Source organism: Leiobunum rupestre, chromosome 5, assembly GCF_980474605.1.
Source record: "Leiobunum rupestre chromosome 5, qqLeiRupe1.1.hap1, whole genome shotgun sequence".
Classification (NCBI taxonomy): Eukaryota; Metazoa; Arthropoda; class Arachnida; order Opiliones; family Sclerosomatidae; genus Leiobunum; species Leiobunum rupestre.
In genome coordinates this window covers 33,893,395-33,911,062 of record NC_143388.1, presented here as the reverse complement: position 1 = coordinate 33,911,062, position 17,668 = coordinate 33,893,395, and the positions used below count along the sequence as shown (strand labels likewise).

Sequence of the window (17,668 nt, the reverse complement as noted above, 5' to 3'; positions counted from 1 at the left end):
TTCAATCGAAACGCGAAGTTTCAAAATCGATAAAAATAATGCTCGTTTTTGAATTATTATACAAGAAATAAGCGTAATTTGTAATCTTAGACCCGTAAACGATAAAATGCTTAGCTTATTAAATTATAGCACTCAAATGTTTCTTTCAATACGATTTGTGATAAACAAATTTTTCATTTAGTTTCAGTGAAATGATGACTCATCACTAGTCTTAGTACATTTTTAGTAAAATTACTTATTTTCAGCACTTTCCGTTTCAGTAATGGCGTTGATCTAGAGCGAGTATTATCGGAGTTTAAACTATTATTTTTTTAAATTAATTGAATAGTCTTGATTTAGTAATTTTGATATAAATATTAAGTTAGATTTAATAGTGAAGTATACATATCGGTTTTTATTTTAATAGCATAGGGTAGCAAAAGAGTTTTAAAAATAAATTATAAAGGACAAAGGGTTAACAGTGCTTATTCGGTTATTTCCATTTAAGATCATAATGTAGATTTCTCATAAAACCTTGTATTATTTTTTAAAATGGCATATATTATGTTTCCATTTGTGGAATCCTTGTGGTCGTATTTGTATTGGTTTCTGCGGCCATACATAAAAGGGTTTTTACGTCGAACAACGAAACTTTGTGAAATACAGAGAATTTGCTATGGAGAAACTCGAGGAGCAAAGAGAACTTTATCTCTTGGTAAAAACTTCTTTTTCGGTAAAGATTGAAAAGAGTAAAAATAAAAATTTCATTTTCTTACAGAATATTCATTAAAAAACACTAGAAATGTGGATTTGAAAGATGCTGTTGTAAAATTAAATAGTTTAACGAGCACAGGGAGGTTTTCTGGGGAAATAAGAAAAAATGCAGTTGAATATGCATTCAGAACCATTGTTGAAGTTAAATACATTAACTTGAATGTGCACAAAATGTACTCCACTAGGCTTTTTCTCTTACGGTGTTTCTCTATGTTGTAAATCTTAAAAATTTACACTCCTTAGGCTGCCATATTCTTTAAAGCACTGTCTTAATCAATTGTTTGGGTATAACCAACTTAAATACATTGTGGAAGAGGTTCGAAAAATTCCTTATTCCTCTGATAATCCAAATCACGAAGAGAAATTACTAAAGGTACATAGGGCCAAAATAGTAATTATACTGTATTCATATTAAACTTAAGAAATAACTTTTAGCTATGGGAATTACTTGTGCCAGAAGAGAAACTAGAAAAGAGAATTTCTAAGCAATGGGGCACTATTGGTTTTCAAGGAGATGATCCAAAGACTGATTTCCGGGGGATGGGAATTCTTGGACTCGAGAATCTTCTGTATGAACACAGCACTTCAATTTATGATCCAGTGTTTTATAATTTTGCCTTCTTCATTAGGTACTTTGCCTCCAATTATAACAAAGTAGCGTTACATGTTCTCACTCACTCTCAGCACCCAACCTACGGTTATTCCTTTGCGATTGTTGGTATAAACCTAACTAGTATGGCTTACCAACTCCTAAATGGAGACATCCTTAAAACACATTTCTTCAATGGAGTTAATGGACCAGCAGAGTTGCAACACTTTCATCAGCTCTATTGTATTAAAGATTATCTCGTAACATTATGATGTGACTGTAACGTTTTCTTCTTTCCAGGTTACATTTTCTACGAATTTGATAGGATGTGGCTTGCTGAAAAGCCACGGGATGTAATGGAATTTAACAGAATTCGGGATAAATTTGAAGAGAGTTTGAGAGAAAAACTATTAAACCCTGCGACCGTGCTTAAAATAAACCTCACTGTAGAAACCCTTTGATGTTTAAATATGTTCTATATGTACAATGATTCCTGAAGAAATTGATAGAGCAAAGCCTTTAGTCCCCCACACACCCCCCGTGAGCTTAAAATACAAAGCCTGTGATATATTTTGGTGTTTTGTTAAGTTGCTATCAGTTTTCATGCCTGTACTTACCAATGAAGTTACAAGAAACGTTACTCTAGAATATGGCACTCTCCTAGTCACATTCAATTGTTTTACTTGGGTAATATTTGATTTTAAAACTTATACATTCCACAAAGATGTTTGGCACTGTAGTTAAATGTATTTAAAAATTTTAAATAAAATTAAATCAAAAGTTTAGTTGATTTTTTTAATTTGTTTTAACTAAACACAAATATACATATTCTTTAAAGGAATGATTTGTACACAGTCTGCGATAATATACCGTCAGAAAAAATACACTATCAACTAAAAATTTGGGCAGTTATAAAAAATCTTTCAAGAAAAAGTTAGGAATAAGATAATTAAGAATGAGAATACAAAGGGATATAAGTAGGGATGAGGAAATGGTAAATCCACGCAGTTTTAAAGAAACAACGCAAAAATATTGTAGTATAGTTGCCAAAAAAAACACAGTTCATCATTGCAGACAAAGAAATCTGCCAATAAAAATGGTCCCTAAAATAGTTCGCTTGGCATCGTCAACTCATTAGAATTGCGGCTTTTTTTTTATCAATTCTGAAGAGACTAGTTTGAGAAATAAAATCACAGCGTTTTTAGTTTTTGTATTTTTATACTTAACAGCAATAAATATTTCCGCTTTATCAACAAGAGGATTTGAAAGTATCCCCGTTATTTTCATCCTCCTCCTCTTTCTTTTTAAAACACAACCTAATAATTTGTTTTGCTTTTTTTAAACAATAATCTCCGGGACAGATTTGTATTATTTCGATTTGTATAGGAATTAATTCGAGGATTTTATATATATTTATTATACGTGGATTCTCCACTTAATAATTTACTCTGGTTCAGAGTTAATATCAAAGTCGTCACAAAAGCAAGAAGGTTCGCATCGTTCGTAGCTAGTAGCGTTTGAATTTTTACTGTTACCACATGTCGAAGTAGTTGTGATACTGTCTGGTGGTTCTGGAGAATTTCCACATCCAATACCATTAGGAGGAGAAAATGGAGAGCCATCAGACCCTAACATAGCTTCTCCAGCCTCATTCCTGGGTGAGGAAACTCCGCAGAAACTCGTTTCTGGCGTCAGGCCTACTAACAGATCCTTATCATCAGGCTCGACTGAACTTACGCTAGCCGACATGCCATCCTCGGCTACCGAAGAAGAAGCCAATGAGCTATAACCACCTGGGCCGCCACTATCGGAAGACATACCATCAGGGGATTGAAGGAGTGCCCTCGTGGTTGCTGGGTCCAGGCCAGTGTTTGACATTTGAGCCATTTCATCCATGGCGTCAATGTGTAAACACGCCTTAAAGTGAAGCTCGGTTAAACTCTCTTGGGGACTTTCCAAAGATCTCGATGATGTCCCGCTGATGTCCAAGGCCTCATCCAGCTCACTTCGGTCGCTGAGATCCAAGGGTTTGTGGCAACAATGAGATAAAGGAGTGCCTGGTGTACTCGCCACAAAAGTAGACGCCAAATGATGACGAGAAGGAGATTTTCTAGGAGAGGCTGAACAAGACTTGGAAGGTCGCCTAGGTTTGGGCTTATTATTTCTAAAGGTCTTTTTGGCATCTTCCAGACAGGCGATAGACGTTTGCATTGGCCCATTATTTTCGTGGTTCTCTCGAAATGGAGAGAGGGGGTTGAAAGACATGGCTTTCAAATTTTTGAATTTCTCCGTAACTTCAGGAGTGGCTAAAGAGGGACATAAGGTAGGGGATTTCATCTCCAAAAGACTACTTAAATAAAGGATAGTATTTGCAACAAAAAAAAAAAATACAACAAACTTACCCATCAAAGATATAATATTTCCCTCAATAGTAGCATTCAGGAAACCACTGCCATCAAAACTATGTTTAATTTTCCAATGAAGTTCTTCATTTTCCATAGTTAATTGCTGTTTGAATTTCTCTTCTTGTTCCAGATACTCCTTAAGACGTCTATGGTCGCAGCTCAATTTCCTACATTAAACAATTACATTTTAGACTTAATTCTAATATGAAAAAGGTAGAAAAGTTTTTTACTTTTCAGATTTGACTTTGTCTCGAACAAGAGCTTGCAATTCTTCATTTCGGGCTTGAAGTTTCATCACTCTGTGCCGTTCCAGCGGCAACTCTTCCAGCTGGGTTGCAAAGGGAAAACAATTGTTAATGGCCCTGCAAGACGTTTTAATATTTAAGGCCTTAATATAAATTACCCCTTTCTTCATTTTCATATTTTCAGCTCTCAGGGCATGAATTTCTTGTTGCTTCATATCCAAAACACTCTTCAAGCTGTCAACTTCTTGCTGCAGCTCTTGGTTTTTGGCAGATATCCACTGGTTGAATAAAAAGAAATTAGCAACACCCATCTTACTATTTATAGCAAGTGATTTGCATCATACTTGAATTTTAGCATCAGTGTCTTTATTTAGCGTCTCTTCAAAAGATTTTGCAGTTTGTTCCATAGATAAATAGCGCTTCTTTTGGTGCTCAATCTGCGATTTGAGTTCATCTTTTTCTGCTTCGTGTCGTTTGATCGTTTCTTCTAATTTTTGTTTCAGTTCAAGTTCTAAACCTGCGTAGAAAATAACATTCTATAGGTATTTAAGAATCAGTGGAAGGTAAAATTCTGGCTCCAAAATCAAACCGCTCCGCTATTCTTTCAGCACATGGAGTCGGGGCAAGAATGTCAAGCTGACCATTAAATGTGATTGTGACAATAGGTACCTTCAATTTCTCTCTGGTGGCTACATTTTAGATTCTCAACAGAGTGAAGGTGCATATGTTGAACTTCTTTCGCTTTGAGTTTGTACGTCGCAACTGCTTCTTGGACTTCTTGAAGTCGAATGGCGTCCGCCTCGTTTAGTTTGTTATTCACTTTCAAGGAAAATATGAGAAATTTCAGATAAAATGAAAATTTTCAAATTATAGAAGATTAAAAGATAAACTTATGTACAAGTCAAAATTTCCGCTTCAGAACGTTTAAGCTCTTCGGCCAGCGAATTAAGTTTGTCCGAATGTGTACATTTCATTTGTTCTACGTCTTCTTCATATTGCTCTGTACCAAGAACCAGTCAGTGGTTAAGAAATTTCATTATTACCAATTGAAATGGTTTCGTCTTACTTAGGACGGACTCTAGCGTTATAAGTTGTTCTTTTGTTTTCTGGATGTCAGCTACAAGATCGGGATGCGAGAAGGCGTCCAACTGAGAAAAGGAGACCAGGGGTGAGAGAAGTACAACATCACGTTAGATTACAGAGTGGTGTTAGTGACGCAGGCAACAACAACAACAACTCGAAAGTGAAATAAAGCGGTGAAAATGAACATGCTACACGTTAGCCCCATGTATTCAGCACCACTGCTAAGAAGCCATAAAGAAAGCCTAAAACGGAGCCCTTTCACGTGTTGCAATACCCTTAATAAAACATTTTGGATGGGCATTTCATGATTTCAGTCAGTAACCAACCCACTTGGTGGATTGGCTACTATAGACAAAATTATGTACAACCATGATAGTTCGTACTAGTCATTCAACGTCATTAGTACAGTGTATTTTGGGAATTCATGGGGATTTCAGATAAATCTAACGGCATTTAGAGTAAATAAGGAATCTCACGGGTAATGTAAGCTAGAATCTCAAATATTTATTATTGTTAAGGAAAAAGGTTGAATTTACGGCGAGTAAGACTATTTCGCATAAGTGTTTGAGGTTTAGATGGCATGTCAAGCGCAATTTCAGTACATTTTAATAGTTATTTTGAATACTACGAATTTCTCAACTTCAACAATGCAACTCATTACAAAAGTAGGGTCACATTTCAATTATCTGCCATGTCCAACTCATAAGCTGTTTCACTTCTGAAAATGAGACAGGTGGAAGCGAACACGCTAAAAATAGTAGCAGCCAAAAGCGGTGGGTGTGCGAAAGTCACTACCGAAAACGCACGCGGGTAATGCGAGACTAACAACATTTGATCGGAACCCTCCCCACCCCGCCATACCCTAACTGAGAAAACTAACATCGCCGAATATACATATAACTATTCAGGAAGTAAAAAAAATATGGCACGCATCCAAAAACTCAAAAAAATCAGCGAGATAAACATTAGCCCCGAAATATTCCGCTGACACTGAGCACCCGAGGTCGTCTTTCAGAACGTATTGTTAATCCGTTTTAGACCCATTCCACCGTCCTAAAATCCTTCAAAATCTTCATTACCAAAGTGAAGCAAATTACCTCTCCGACCAGATATTTGACCAGCACTCCGAAGGCGTCAAAACCCAGAGCGGTGTGTTTGGTCTGCATCTTGACCATGTTCAACTCCTTAGTCCTGGCTTCGCACAGGGCGCCGAGTCGTTGAACCTCCTTCGATAGTTCGTCCACTTTATTGGCCGACGCTTGCGCCGACCGAATACGCACGCTGACCGACCCGGCTCCAACTGAAGACACGGAAGTGCCATTACCTCGGTTTCGATTCTGGCTAACATCTGCAATGAATAAAGACGTATCTTCGTTAAAACTTTGATATCTTGGTAAATAAAAACCCCGCAAAGATAAAGTTCTTCAAAAAAATTTAAAAAGGTGCCACGATTCTTTTTAGTGTATTTCGCAGACTCACGGCGTGTCCATACATCATTCGCTTCTACCTAGAAGTCCTCAACCCCTCCCCGTACGCGGAGCATCTGGCTAACAGACATTATCGTAGGAAACGATTCGAGGAATACGCCAGTCACATAATGCGAGACTCGAGACATTCGTTTTGCGGAATAACATTATAAAACGAAGGGCCCCTTTCGGCGACCCGTGAATCGCCTTTTTCGACTCTTCAATAAAGTTGTTCTTGACGGAATAATAAAAAGCATCATCTTAATGAAACTCTAGGGAATCTAGCTACGACTTCCACAGGGGCATCCATCTTCAGAGCCATCAGAAAGAAGGCCGGTTCTCCCTTTCCACCCCCGCTTTTGTTACAAGTTGCCACCATTAATATAAACAGTCGGCGGGACGCGGTCTCCGCGGACAAGTTAAGGAGGAAACAGAGTCTCTCTCTTTGACAGAGACCGAGGGTGTCGATTAAGAGCCATATTACGCGAGAATCCACGTGCTACTTTTCGGGGGGAGGGCGAAAAGGGCGAAGGGGGGAACCTCGTGGCGTTAATGGTAAACATTAACCATTCCTCTTTGCCCTCAGCCCTGCAGAAGTGAGGAGGGTTAGTTGACATCGACGTTCAAGGTGGGACCCAAAAACTTCACCCGGTCTTTAACGATAACGGAGCGATACAAGCTGAAGTCAAAGCGCGCGACCAACCTTTAAGCGAGTGGGACGACTATTTAAGAAACTGTTACACCAGATGGCAGGCCATGTTGAAGTTTATTTATGGCTACGTTCGCTTACCCCATTTCCCGACCCGTCTTTCGATAAGGGTCATACCCCAGACGGTTCAACCCCTTCCCCGAGTTCCAGGGTACACGCGGAACCGCGTATTTTATTCGTGGTATCACCACTCAACCAGTTCATAAGAAACGAGAGATACACCAGGGTTCCATAGACGTAACAGATAGGCACCTCAACACACGCTCAAAGAGCTATTCAAAATACAGACCATCTACGAAGCGCCATGATTGAAAAGCAGCGAGGAATGCAGCGTTATTCAAGATGGCGGTACCCATACGTACATTTGACGAAAATACTTTATAAGTGTAAATATCTTTACGGAGTGGAGATTTCGGTTGAAGCGTGAAAGTTGGGCTCTCAAAAGGAACTTTTCATACACGTAAAGACAAAAGTTACGAAAATAAAAAAGCGATAAATAATACGAATCAGGGCGAAAAGAAATTTCAGGCGTTTAAATACGTATTAATTAAAAAACACGTAGAAATTTAAAAAATAAAAACAAAACCCACGTGCGTTCTTGCGGAAACAAAATGACAAGTCGAGGTTATTCCTACCAAATTAGGGAACGGGCCAAGTAATTACCTCAGATTACCGACCAAAAAAAAAGGGAATGGAGCAAAATAAAGTAATTTAATAACGTTCTCGATCGGCAAACGACTTCCGCCTAAAAGGATTGCTATAAACGAATTAGAAACACCGAAAATTCCATTGTGAGGTAATTATAGATTGCGAGAGGAATTTCCAGTGGCTCGTTTGAAAGGGAAATCCTTTTCGAAAGTTTAGACATTTTATCTAAGAACTGTTATTTGGTGGCGGGATTAACGTGACAATTTATTTTCTCCGTGTTTTTCCGGATTGTTTCTAGAGACTATCTAGATACTGATCGAAGTAACTCAAGCACGAAGTCACGTAAATAAAAGAAACTCCAAATCCTTCCCAGTCGACACTTTATTTTTAACTCAATTCTATTTAGCAAACTAATTGGTTATTATCGGGGTGAACATTCGTTGGTAAAAAGAACGTTATAATCTAAAGAAAATCGAAAAACACCCGCCGAAAAATCACGTAGACGGTAGACTGCCTAAAAGTAACGAAATCCTGTTTTAAAAACCCCAATTCGTAAAAAATGCGGCCCAAAAACAGGTATTTTTGATTGACCAAAACGTAGCTGGTTACTTTCTTGAATAATCCATAATTTTGTTAAGTTATAACATTATCCCACGTTGGTAAAATGACGCTACCGGAAAAGTTAGATAACGAAATATAGTTTTGAAATGGGCAATAATTACCTGGCACAAACCCGACATCAGAATTGACCCTAGGTCTCGTAATCGCGACGGGTAACCTAGACTCGTAAACAATGGCTTTGTATTCTTTCTTGGTATCGTATTCCTTTTTTTCTTGTCGGGTACTTTCGATTCGAACAGGGCTGGTGTCCGGCGGGGGGACTGACCTGGGGCTTTCCGCGGACACGTCGTCCCCCAAGGCACTGTCACCGTCGCTGGCTTGTTGTTGATGGTCGGGACTTCTTTGCACCGGTTCGCCATCCTTGCCATCTTCTTCGTCGTCGTCAATAAACGCGAGCTCATCCGATTGACACCAAGTGTTGGGTCGTTCGGGGGACTTTCTGTTCCCGTTGTTCGCGCATTTATCCACAACGGCTTGCAATAAGCGTTCCTTTTCGTCCCGGTCCTTATCACGACCGCCTTCCGGATGTCCCGCATCAGGACGACTTAGCAAACTAGTATGGTACTGTCGATTCTCCCGTATGCGGAACCCTTCTTCGTCCAAATCTTCGAAGTTTGTTTCTGGCAAGGATGGCGCCCGTTTATGACGCGAAAATAATTGACGAAAGAAACCTTCCTTCTTGGGTTTAACGTTGCTTTTAAGCGACGAATCGCCACTGGGAGCTCTAGATTTGCACGGTAGGGTGCAGGAAGAACGGGCCATCAACAAAGGACTCGAACGGTCATCGGGTTCTTGGAAGTTCGAGAAGGGGTCATCCTTGTTCTTCTTCTTCTTAATCCGAAGCGACCCGCCTCGGATGTCCATACTTCGACTCCACTTCACCCTCATTTTGAACAGATCCAGAATGGTACTTGTCCGCGCTGGAAGGCGACGATTCACATCCGAAAGACAATTCTACATTCTCGCGTCGGACACCAAACCACGAACGCGATCGTATCAAGCATAATCGAGGGAAAAACGCAACTTCGGCAAGTTACGCGGGACTGAGAGCGTCGCGTTACATGACCGCGGCTCGAAGTATAATGAGGCGCCAATATTTGATGACGCTAAGCAATCAGCCTGGCACTGAGGCAAGCCAACCAGCGACTTCAACAACCGGCTCCGATGAAGACCGAAAGGGGAACTAGGCCTTAGGGGGAATCCGTCTTTCGCGGCCCTCAAATAAAAAACGTACTACGTTCGCGATCCGGGTGGGAGCACTCCCACAAAGTTCCAGCCAGTCGCTTCTCCTTGCCAAAAAAATACCCACTCCGCGAAACCTCCCATTTCGTAGGAGCGACGGAATCTTTCCTCCTATTCACGTTCGCGGGAAAGCGTGCCTCAAAGCGAGGACAAATCGTGGAGATAGGGGGAGTAGTCGATACCGTACTACGATGGAAACACCTTAATGTAAGAGTCAAATCAACCGTGACGTAAACAGACTTTACCCCCCATCCACCCCTTTAACGAAACATTGAATTCAGTCTGGTATATTCGACATTTTTTCCTCCAAAAGATAGGAGAGATAAGCGTCGGGATTTCGACGTTGTCCATAATGGGCACGCTGTATTCAATCACGATTTTGATTTAATTTATTCTTTTAAAAAACCTTCTCGGAGAATCTTAGGAGCCCGGGGCGAAGGGGTTGGGACGCCATTTTTAAAGAGTTTTCTGGCCAAGTACCCGTTCTACCACCTTGATTAAATTACACCGGGAGACAGCCACAATAGAGAGGTTAAGGAAACAAAGTACGTCTGGAAATACGTTGAGAATGTTAGGATTTTCAAGGTATTTTTTTAAGCCAAAACCTCTGATTCTTTAGACGTATTTTGGAATTTATAGCCTTTATAATATACGCGTCTTTCAAGATGGAAACAAATTTAGGTTTCTTTAACATTTTATATAAAAAAAAAAAAAAAAACAATACTTGAGGGTCGATATATTTCGAAATTCCGATTTTTTTATTTACTTTTTATTTGAAGTGTCTTATCCCCGGGCCTTAAAAAATTATGGTCGTTAACACTTGGAAAATTTCAATATTACGAAAGCAATAAACAAAATTTAAAGGTCACTGTGTGAAAAAAAATATCATTATAATGGATTCATTATAACTGCCCTAAATTCAAAGTTTACGTCGCTTTAAAAATGGGAGGAACTTCCCGCTTTGCAAGGTTTCATTCTGTAGTTTTGTTAACAATTTTTTTTCGAAATGTATTCATATAGAACAGAAATTTTAGTTCCGCACTTTTATGTCCAAAACATTTTTTTTTAAATCAGATAAAAAAATATTAATATGAGAAGCTTACTAAATTCGTGGTTTTAACAAATTTTTAATATATAAACCGTAAAATTATTAAAGTAAAAAAATAATTTTTGTCACGTTTGATTGTGTATTTTTATAGCTAGTACGGGGTATGGATAAATATTAAGGCGTAATTGAAGCTTATCAATCTCCCTTACGCTTTTTTTGTAGAGATTAAGCATTGAAAAATGGCCAGGAAAAAACGTGAAACATTAGTAATGAAGTTAATATGATACAAGAATTTTCTCCGGGTGTTTATAAAGTGCTTAATCTCAATATTAATTGTCCGGCTGAAACTGAAGCAAATTGATCATTAAAGCGTAACATTTACGAAAAGACGAAAGCACCAAGCTGGTTTTCAGTGATAGGCCGTGTTGGGGGTAAGATAACTATGGCACCTTTCTAAATTTCGTTTTGGTTCGAGGTCCGTATCACCTGGCGGAAGCGAAAGGGAGCTGGCTGATATAGGCAGGCATAGATCTAAATGGGCCGGTTCCGGACACCGTGACCAGTGTTTGGCGGGAAAGTGAGCCATGCATGCTTCCTCGAGGTTAAAAAAAAATTTAGAACATAGCGACTGTCACGCCCCCTATTGCCGGGTTTGCGAATCACTGCGGCGTTACGTCGGAGTGGTAACGAGTATAATCGCTAGATACAGAATATACCTTTGGCTTTGGCTTTGCTTAAACTGCCTGGTGACGCGTTACATGATCGTATAAGAATCTATTTGTCTATCAGTTCACGTAATGAAAGGCCCCATTTACAGATCCGCCGCGTGATTATGACAAGCGAGTCACAGTCTGTACTAACAATTTCCGTTGGCATTTTTCAATTGTCTTGGATTTCGCGACTAAAAAATAGCTTGTTAAAAAATAAGATAAATTTATAATCTACGATTGCAATCTGAGAAATTAAACTCGTACAAAAAAAACGTGTAGACTTTAGAGCAGGTTAATTTAACTACACGAATAATTGTTTAACACTTGTGATGACCTAATTAAGCTAATTTGTAATAAATATCCAGTTTAAAAGAAAATGTCGGCAAATTAGGCAACGGTTCTGCGTACACGTTTCATTGTACGCGCTTAATTTCTACTTAAAACGACGGTATTTAAAAATGTAACGATATATCTCTTACAAGGAGAGTATACAGAGGTGTTTATTGCCGATTTTGTTCAAAGTCGGGCGTTATGTAGGCCTATAGGAGATATGAAATTTCCAAAAAGGAGACGTTGCACTACCCATTCGATTTGCCATGGCAAACGAAAATGTTTTTGACCACTTAAAACCAAAAATATCCATTTAAAAAAGCATGGGATTTTCTCGGTTTCACGAAAATTTTTAAAAAATTGGAAAATCACGAAATGTGTAATTTGGACCACCTTTAGGTAAACTTAAACAAGTTTGGGTAAATTGTCACATTTTTTGGGTAAAATAAGGAACAATCTTATTTTTAGTTTTAAGTGGTCAAAAACATTTTCGGTTGCCATGGCAAATCGAATAGTGCAACGTCTCCTTTTAGGAAATTTCATATCTCATATAGGTCTACATCACGTCCGATTTTGAACAAAATCGGAAAAAAACACCTCGGGTACTCTCGTTGTTAGTATTTTCTTTTAAAATATACACGGTTAGTTAACGTTAGTAACCAGTAAAAAATGTAATAGTAAAATTCGTAGACTGGACCACCTAGAGCGTGCATGTACATAGATAAACTAGAGAAAAGGGTTGAAATCCATGCCTCGGTAATTTGTACCGTTAGTGTAGAATCACGAAAAATGGGCCACTTGGACTTAATAACCTAAACAGTACCAGAAAAAAGACATAACAACAACTCAAAAATTCTTATATACGATGCAAAATTAGCTCATCATCAAAAAAAGGAAATATCTGCTATAGAAAAAGTCGAAAACTGGTTTAAATTTAAAAAATCTACATCGAAATCCTCTTTCTAAAATCTCAAAATCCGTTTGATTTCGGCGTAGGGTTCGTACAAAATTTCCGGAATTAAATTCCCTGACAATGTTTTTTCTGACCAAATTGCAAAATTTCCCTGACCATTTTTGTAGAATAAATTAATGTTTTGAGGTAAAATCTTGAAAAATATTGATCATATTTTTAATACATCTTTCAAAAATTTATTTGCTGGATTTTTTTGGGGTCATTTTAAAATTCCCTTACTTTTTAAGGACCACTTAAAAATTCCCTGACCAAGTGGAATCATTTTCAAATTCCCTGACTTTTTCAGATTTTCAATATCTATATTATATTCAAAATCCCACAGAATAAAAACTTTAACTCTCTATTAAGAAGGTCCTGACTGTGGTAATCACCACGAATACTAAAGTTTAAAAATGTAGATGTAAAAAGTCATAATTCCACCCAAAAACCAGTTAAGAGATAAAACCGTAACAACAGTCACAGAAAAGTAAACTGTACCACCTTCCCCACCTTTTATCGCAATGCGAACTGAACCCGGCCAAGACGCGAGTCACGAAACTTCTTAGGAAGCCGACTGTCTCGTCTATCCGCGCATAAGCCACTCTTTATTTACGAAAAATATTATCCCGTTTCGAGCAGGTGAAAAAAAATCACCTAAAATGAATACGTTTACAGAATGGCTCGTTATGGCATCACAAAGAAAATTTCGAAAATTAGCATGTTTGATGTGGTTGCTTTAAAACGAGGCTTCTAGGACTAAGGTAGCTTTCACGTGACGTCATCGCCACTATAGTGGAAGGCTAGTTACTTCTCCCACCCCATCGAGCCTCGTATTGAAGCTAATTTCTCGTGAAACCAAAAAGAAAAAGTAAAGATTCTTATCGGAGAGTATTTACGAAAATAGCCCGCTCTCACGAAATCCGAACCTCGCCTAAATAAGACACGACTGCAGTCGCGTCAGTTTGAGATAAAAGTTCGCCCGAAGGCGCGGCTAAGGTAGATACTATAGCGTTACTTCGTCACATGCCTTGCCTTCCGTAGCACTGTCAATTAACGCGCGTCGATTTTAATAAACATTGTGGGGATTATGGAAAGGAGTAAAATAAGAGTACGGATTTGTTAGGCGGAGGAAAGTAGTTGGTGCCATGTAAAGATGGCAACTATCTACCGCCAATGGCGATTGTTAGGCGGATAAATTGTCAATGCCAAGTCAAACTGACCGAAATAATGGCAACCTGTTTTTAAGCCACTTAAAGATGCACCGGGAAGACACGATAATTAATATATTATTATTATCTCAAAAAATATAACGACGTATAATTTACATTACCGATAAGGAATTTTTAAATGCTTAAAAAAGGGGTGTAAAACACGTTTAAAAAACTACTAACGCGGGGATATTAAATATTCAGATTCCAATCTCGACGTGAATTTTAATTGAAAAATTATTCTTCAGCAGATATTTATCGAAGAGGATTGTGTTTAAATTGTTTAATTAAGAGTATTAATAGCGAAGCCTTATTTCTAAGGGTGACTCAAGCATTATTGCGGGGCTTCCTATCACAACGCGATTAATCAACGTTTCTTCTCATGAATGGATGGTTTTACGTAATGGATAGTCGATAATAGGCAGACAATGCTTTTAAAATGTTAGCGCTTTGGGGGGCAGAGGCTACCTTTATAGGGTGTGGATGCGCGGATGAGCCAGAGAGGTCACACCCCGAGTTCAATGCGTAACGGGCATCGTACAAGGCGGCAGACAGGCGCCTAGACCCGACATGATCTCATTCCCGGATTCTACACGCTTACTTTGTAGTCGCTACAATCCAATAAACCCATAAAAGCAGAAAATATAATTATCGCAGTATGTTTGCATTGTATTTACGATCCATAAACGCAGAAAAAATAATTATCGTGGTATATTGTACCTACGACAATCCTATAACAGATAAAAGTTGAAAATATTTACATTCAATAACCCATAAAACCAAAAAATAGTTATCGCAGACATGTTTACATTATATTTACGACATTCTAATAACCCATACACGCCACGCAAAACCGCAGAATTATTGCAGAATGGCATGTTAACATTGCACCTACAACTATTTAATAACCCATAAAAGCTAAAAATATAATTAAAGCAGATTGAAATGTTACCATTGCACTTATGGCATTCATTAAGCCATAAAGCAAAAAATATATATAATTATCGCAGTATAGAGTAGTTTCAGTTCGTAACTTTGGCTATGGCCGCCATTTTGTGCGGGATTTTTTATCTATGGGAAAAAGCATAGGTGACGTCGTGTCACGTGATACTGAAATCACTGTATATTATATTTGCGTTATATTTACGACAATGCAATTACCCATACACGCAAAAAAAACAGAATGGCATGTTAACATTGTACCTACAACAAGTCAATATCCCATAAAAGCTTAAAATATAATTAACGCAGAATGAAATGTTAAATACAGGGTTGCCACAACATTTTCTGATTCAAATACCGTGACTATTTCAAGAGATTTTCCCGGACTTTTTAAGGCGAAAATTTTTATTTGACTTTTATCAGAAGTCAACCTATATACCAGTACAAAGGTTATTGCAACGTTAAAAAAATTTACAAAAGTTTCAAGAAATAATAATCACAGAATTGGTAAAATTACCTTCGAAAAGTGTCAAGATAATATTGAATTCCCTAGTCTTTTCCCTGACGTGTGGCAACCCTGTAATATTGCACCTACGACAATTCAATAACCCATAAATATCTTTAAAAATGAATGTATTCATTTTAAAATTAACCCAAAAACCCGGTAGTTTTCAGTTAACGCAAAATAGCACTAAATCTACCTTGATTGCTGAAGTTTCAAAGCAGCAATTAACAATTAAGATTAATTAAAATAAAACTCAATGTGGGAGTTACGCAAATGACAAAAATTTCCTATTTCATACGGAAAACATACTCTCTCGAAAATAATTCGTAATTACCTCTGCTGCCAATCAAATGTTTTACTTTTCTTAATTTAGTCACAAGGTCGCGCGCTGTAAAATAAGTACTAGCAGAAGTATATAAAATGCCTCTTACGAGATAAGTATTAATCTCACTCTATTTATAAATGGACACTTTCAGTCCGAGAACAGGCGAAAATAAACCACCTACTTGCAAGTTTTGCCTCTGGGATTTTGAAAGTTATATTAAAAATCAGAAACTAATTTTCAGATTTCAGAGTACGATTTTCGCGTTGATTTCTGTGATTTAAGACGGATTTTAAAATTCTGTTACTGATTTCCGCCAAGATTTCGGGTTTATCAAGTTAATAATAATAATAGTAAGCTATATTTATAAATTGCATTGACATTAGGGATGCACCGATATAACTAACTATTTGTCTAATACCGGTATCGGCCAATATCGGCTTAAGCGAAGCCGATATTGAGACTTGGCACTCCGTAGCTTTGGCCATGGCCGCCATTGTGGTAACATTTTTCTCCCCACGATAAAAACTATTAAAAAAAACACACTGACGTTGCACTGCCAAGTCCCTATTGGCCGATACCGGTATTAGAAAAATATTTTCAGAAAACATTTAAAAGTAAGAAAATTATCGCCAGACTTCAGAAGCTAGATCATACATTTTTTAGACAGGGGGTTACGAGTGTAAACAAATAAAAAAATGTCAATGATATTTGATTTGTGATAGAAAATATGTATCACGTAAAATGAAAAGAAACATATTCGGATATGCCCGTGCAAACTTCTTTCATGAAAAATTATAATAAAATGGTATGACAGTGTAGTGAACCGTCCTTTACAATTATTTTATCATATACACTACTGATATGATAGAAAAATTTGTTAATATCGGTCGATATATTGTCTGATATTACCGCCGATATATCAGCTTTACCCAGATCGGTGCATCCCTAATAGTCTTAGTCGACAATTCAAAATAACAGTAAAAACGCCGCCAGCCAGTTTAGTAAAATATTTTCGGCGGCGTAATCGTCGGTCATTTTCGGTATGGAGATACAGACCGGAAGGCAGGCAAGGCTGCCAGATTTCGATAGACCGAAAACGGCCAACTCTGTCAAATGTTTTCGTTTTCAAAACGAAAATTTTGCGGCGTAGCTATCGACTAAGACTATTGACATGGGACCGAGGCCATTTTAACCGCGATACAGGGGATTTCAATATTGATAAAATAATTTATCTCTATAATTTCTGGGATTTGTACAAATGTCGGACCACTCGGCTGGTGTATGCTTACGCGCTTTGGCTGCCCAATGGAATGCACGTTCCAATGAAATGCAAGGATGCATACTTCTCCCGTATCGTATTATAAGCTTTTGGTACTGGAAGTGAAGCCGCTATAAACACTTAATTAGAACAAATGCCTCAGTTGTCAGCGGCTTTTATTTTATCCCTGATCCCTGGGACGAACCCTCTATAGCCCTCGTTAACCCCGAGTACCCTAACTTAAACGTAAAAATAAATGACGTTTACGTATTTTTAAGAACCTTCCGGTACCGTACCGGAAGTGACTGATCTCGATCGTTTCTCAGGAAGACAGGAAAAGCTCGCTGAAAAAGTCGCGAAACTTTTTGGACTAGGTCTCGCGAAGGTGTATTATTATCCGAGAGCTGAAGTTCCCCCAACTTAGAAATCTAACAATAGAATTTCCTTCGCTTTAAGACGGCTCCGTTAAACCTTACCTAGCATTTACTACTAATAGAGGGTACCTATTCCACGCGGCATTTGGTAAATGTCAGGTGATCTACGAAGTTTCGTACTTGCAACCGAAACCAAAGTCAACAGCGAAGAAACTATCCCCGAAAAGTATTATGTTGATTGTTACACTTTTTCTC

General features: G+C 38.1%; 2 protein-coding genes across 6 annotated transcripts in view; one reads left to right on the top strand and one right to left on the bottom strand.

Annotated features, from left to right (window-relative positions):
- Nucleotides 1–248: 248 nt before the first annotated feature.
- Nucleotides 249–2,127, top strand: LOC149944232 (ELMO domain-containing protein 2). The gene is made up of 6 exons (XM_090174547.1): nucleotides 249–694; nucleotides 758–926; nucleotides 997–1,126; nucleotides 1,189–1,322; nucleotides 1,383–1,585; nucleotides 1,643–2,127. The coding sequence occupies exons 1-6, from the start codon at nucleotides 532–534 to the stop codon at nucleotides 1,801–1,803; spliced, it is 960 nt and encodes a 319-aa protein (XP_090030673.1). The 5' UTR covers nucleotides 249–531; the 3' UTR covers nucleotides 1,804–2,127.
- A 501-nt stretch (nucleotides 2,128–2,628) lies between these two features.
- The window catches only part of LOC149944231 (uncharacterized), an 80,520-nt gene continuing 65,480 nt past the window's right edge, over nucleotides 2,629–17,668 (bottom strand). For 4 of the 5 annotated variants that reach the window (XM_090174537.1, XM_090174536.1, XM_090174541.1 and 1 more), the window contains 9 exons: nucleotides 6,173–6,423; nucleotides 5,059–5,140; nucleotides 4,891–4,992; nucleotides 4,662–4,811; nucleotides 4,337–4,509; nucleotides 4,151–4,270; nucleotides 3,978–4,075; nucleotides 3,745–3,914; nucleotides 2,629–3,648 (listed from right to left, as the gene is read on the bottom strand). In XM_090174537.1, the coding sequence (XP_090030663.1) occupies nucleotides 2,786–3,648; nucleotides 3,745–3,914; nucleotides 3,978–4,075; nucleotides 4,151–4,270; nucleotides 4,337–4,509; nucleotides 4,662–4,811; nucleotides 4,891–4,992; nucleotides 5,059–5,140; nucleotides 6,173–6,423 (2,009 nt within the window). In that variant the 3' untranslated portion in view covers nucleotides 2,629–2,785. The remainder of the gene's footprint in view (nucleotides 3,649–3,744; nucleotides 3,915–3,977; nucleotides 4,076–4,150; nucleotides 4,271–4,336; nucleotides 4,510–4,661; nucleotides 4,812–4,890; nucleotides 4,993–5,058; nucleotides 5,141–6,172; nucleotides 6,424–17,668) is intronic. The other variant, XM_090174538.1, reaches the window with a different exon arrangement.

What these genes read in the sequence shown, in the direction of transcription:
- LOC149944232 (XM_090174547.1), top strand. Translation starts at nt 532, where the DNA reads ATGGCATATATTATGTTTCCATTTGTGGAATCCTTGTGGTCGTATTTG. An exon ending in ACGAAGAGAAATTACTAAAG is followed by an intron (nt 1,127 to 1,188) that starts GTACATAGGGCC and finishes AATAACTTTTAG; the next exon opens with CTATGGGAATTACTTGTGCC. An exon ending in CTTGGACTCGAGAATCTTCT is followed by an intron (nt 1,323 to 1,382) that starts GTATGAACACAG and finishes CTTCTTCATTAG; the next exon opens with GTACTTTGCCTCCAATTATA.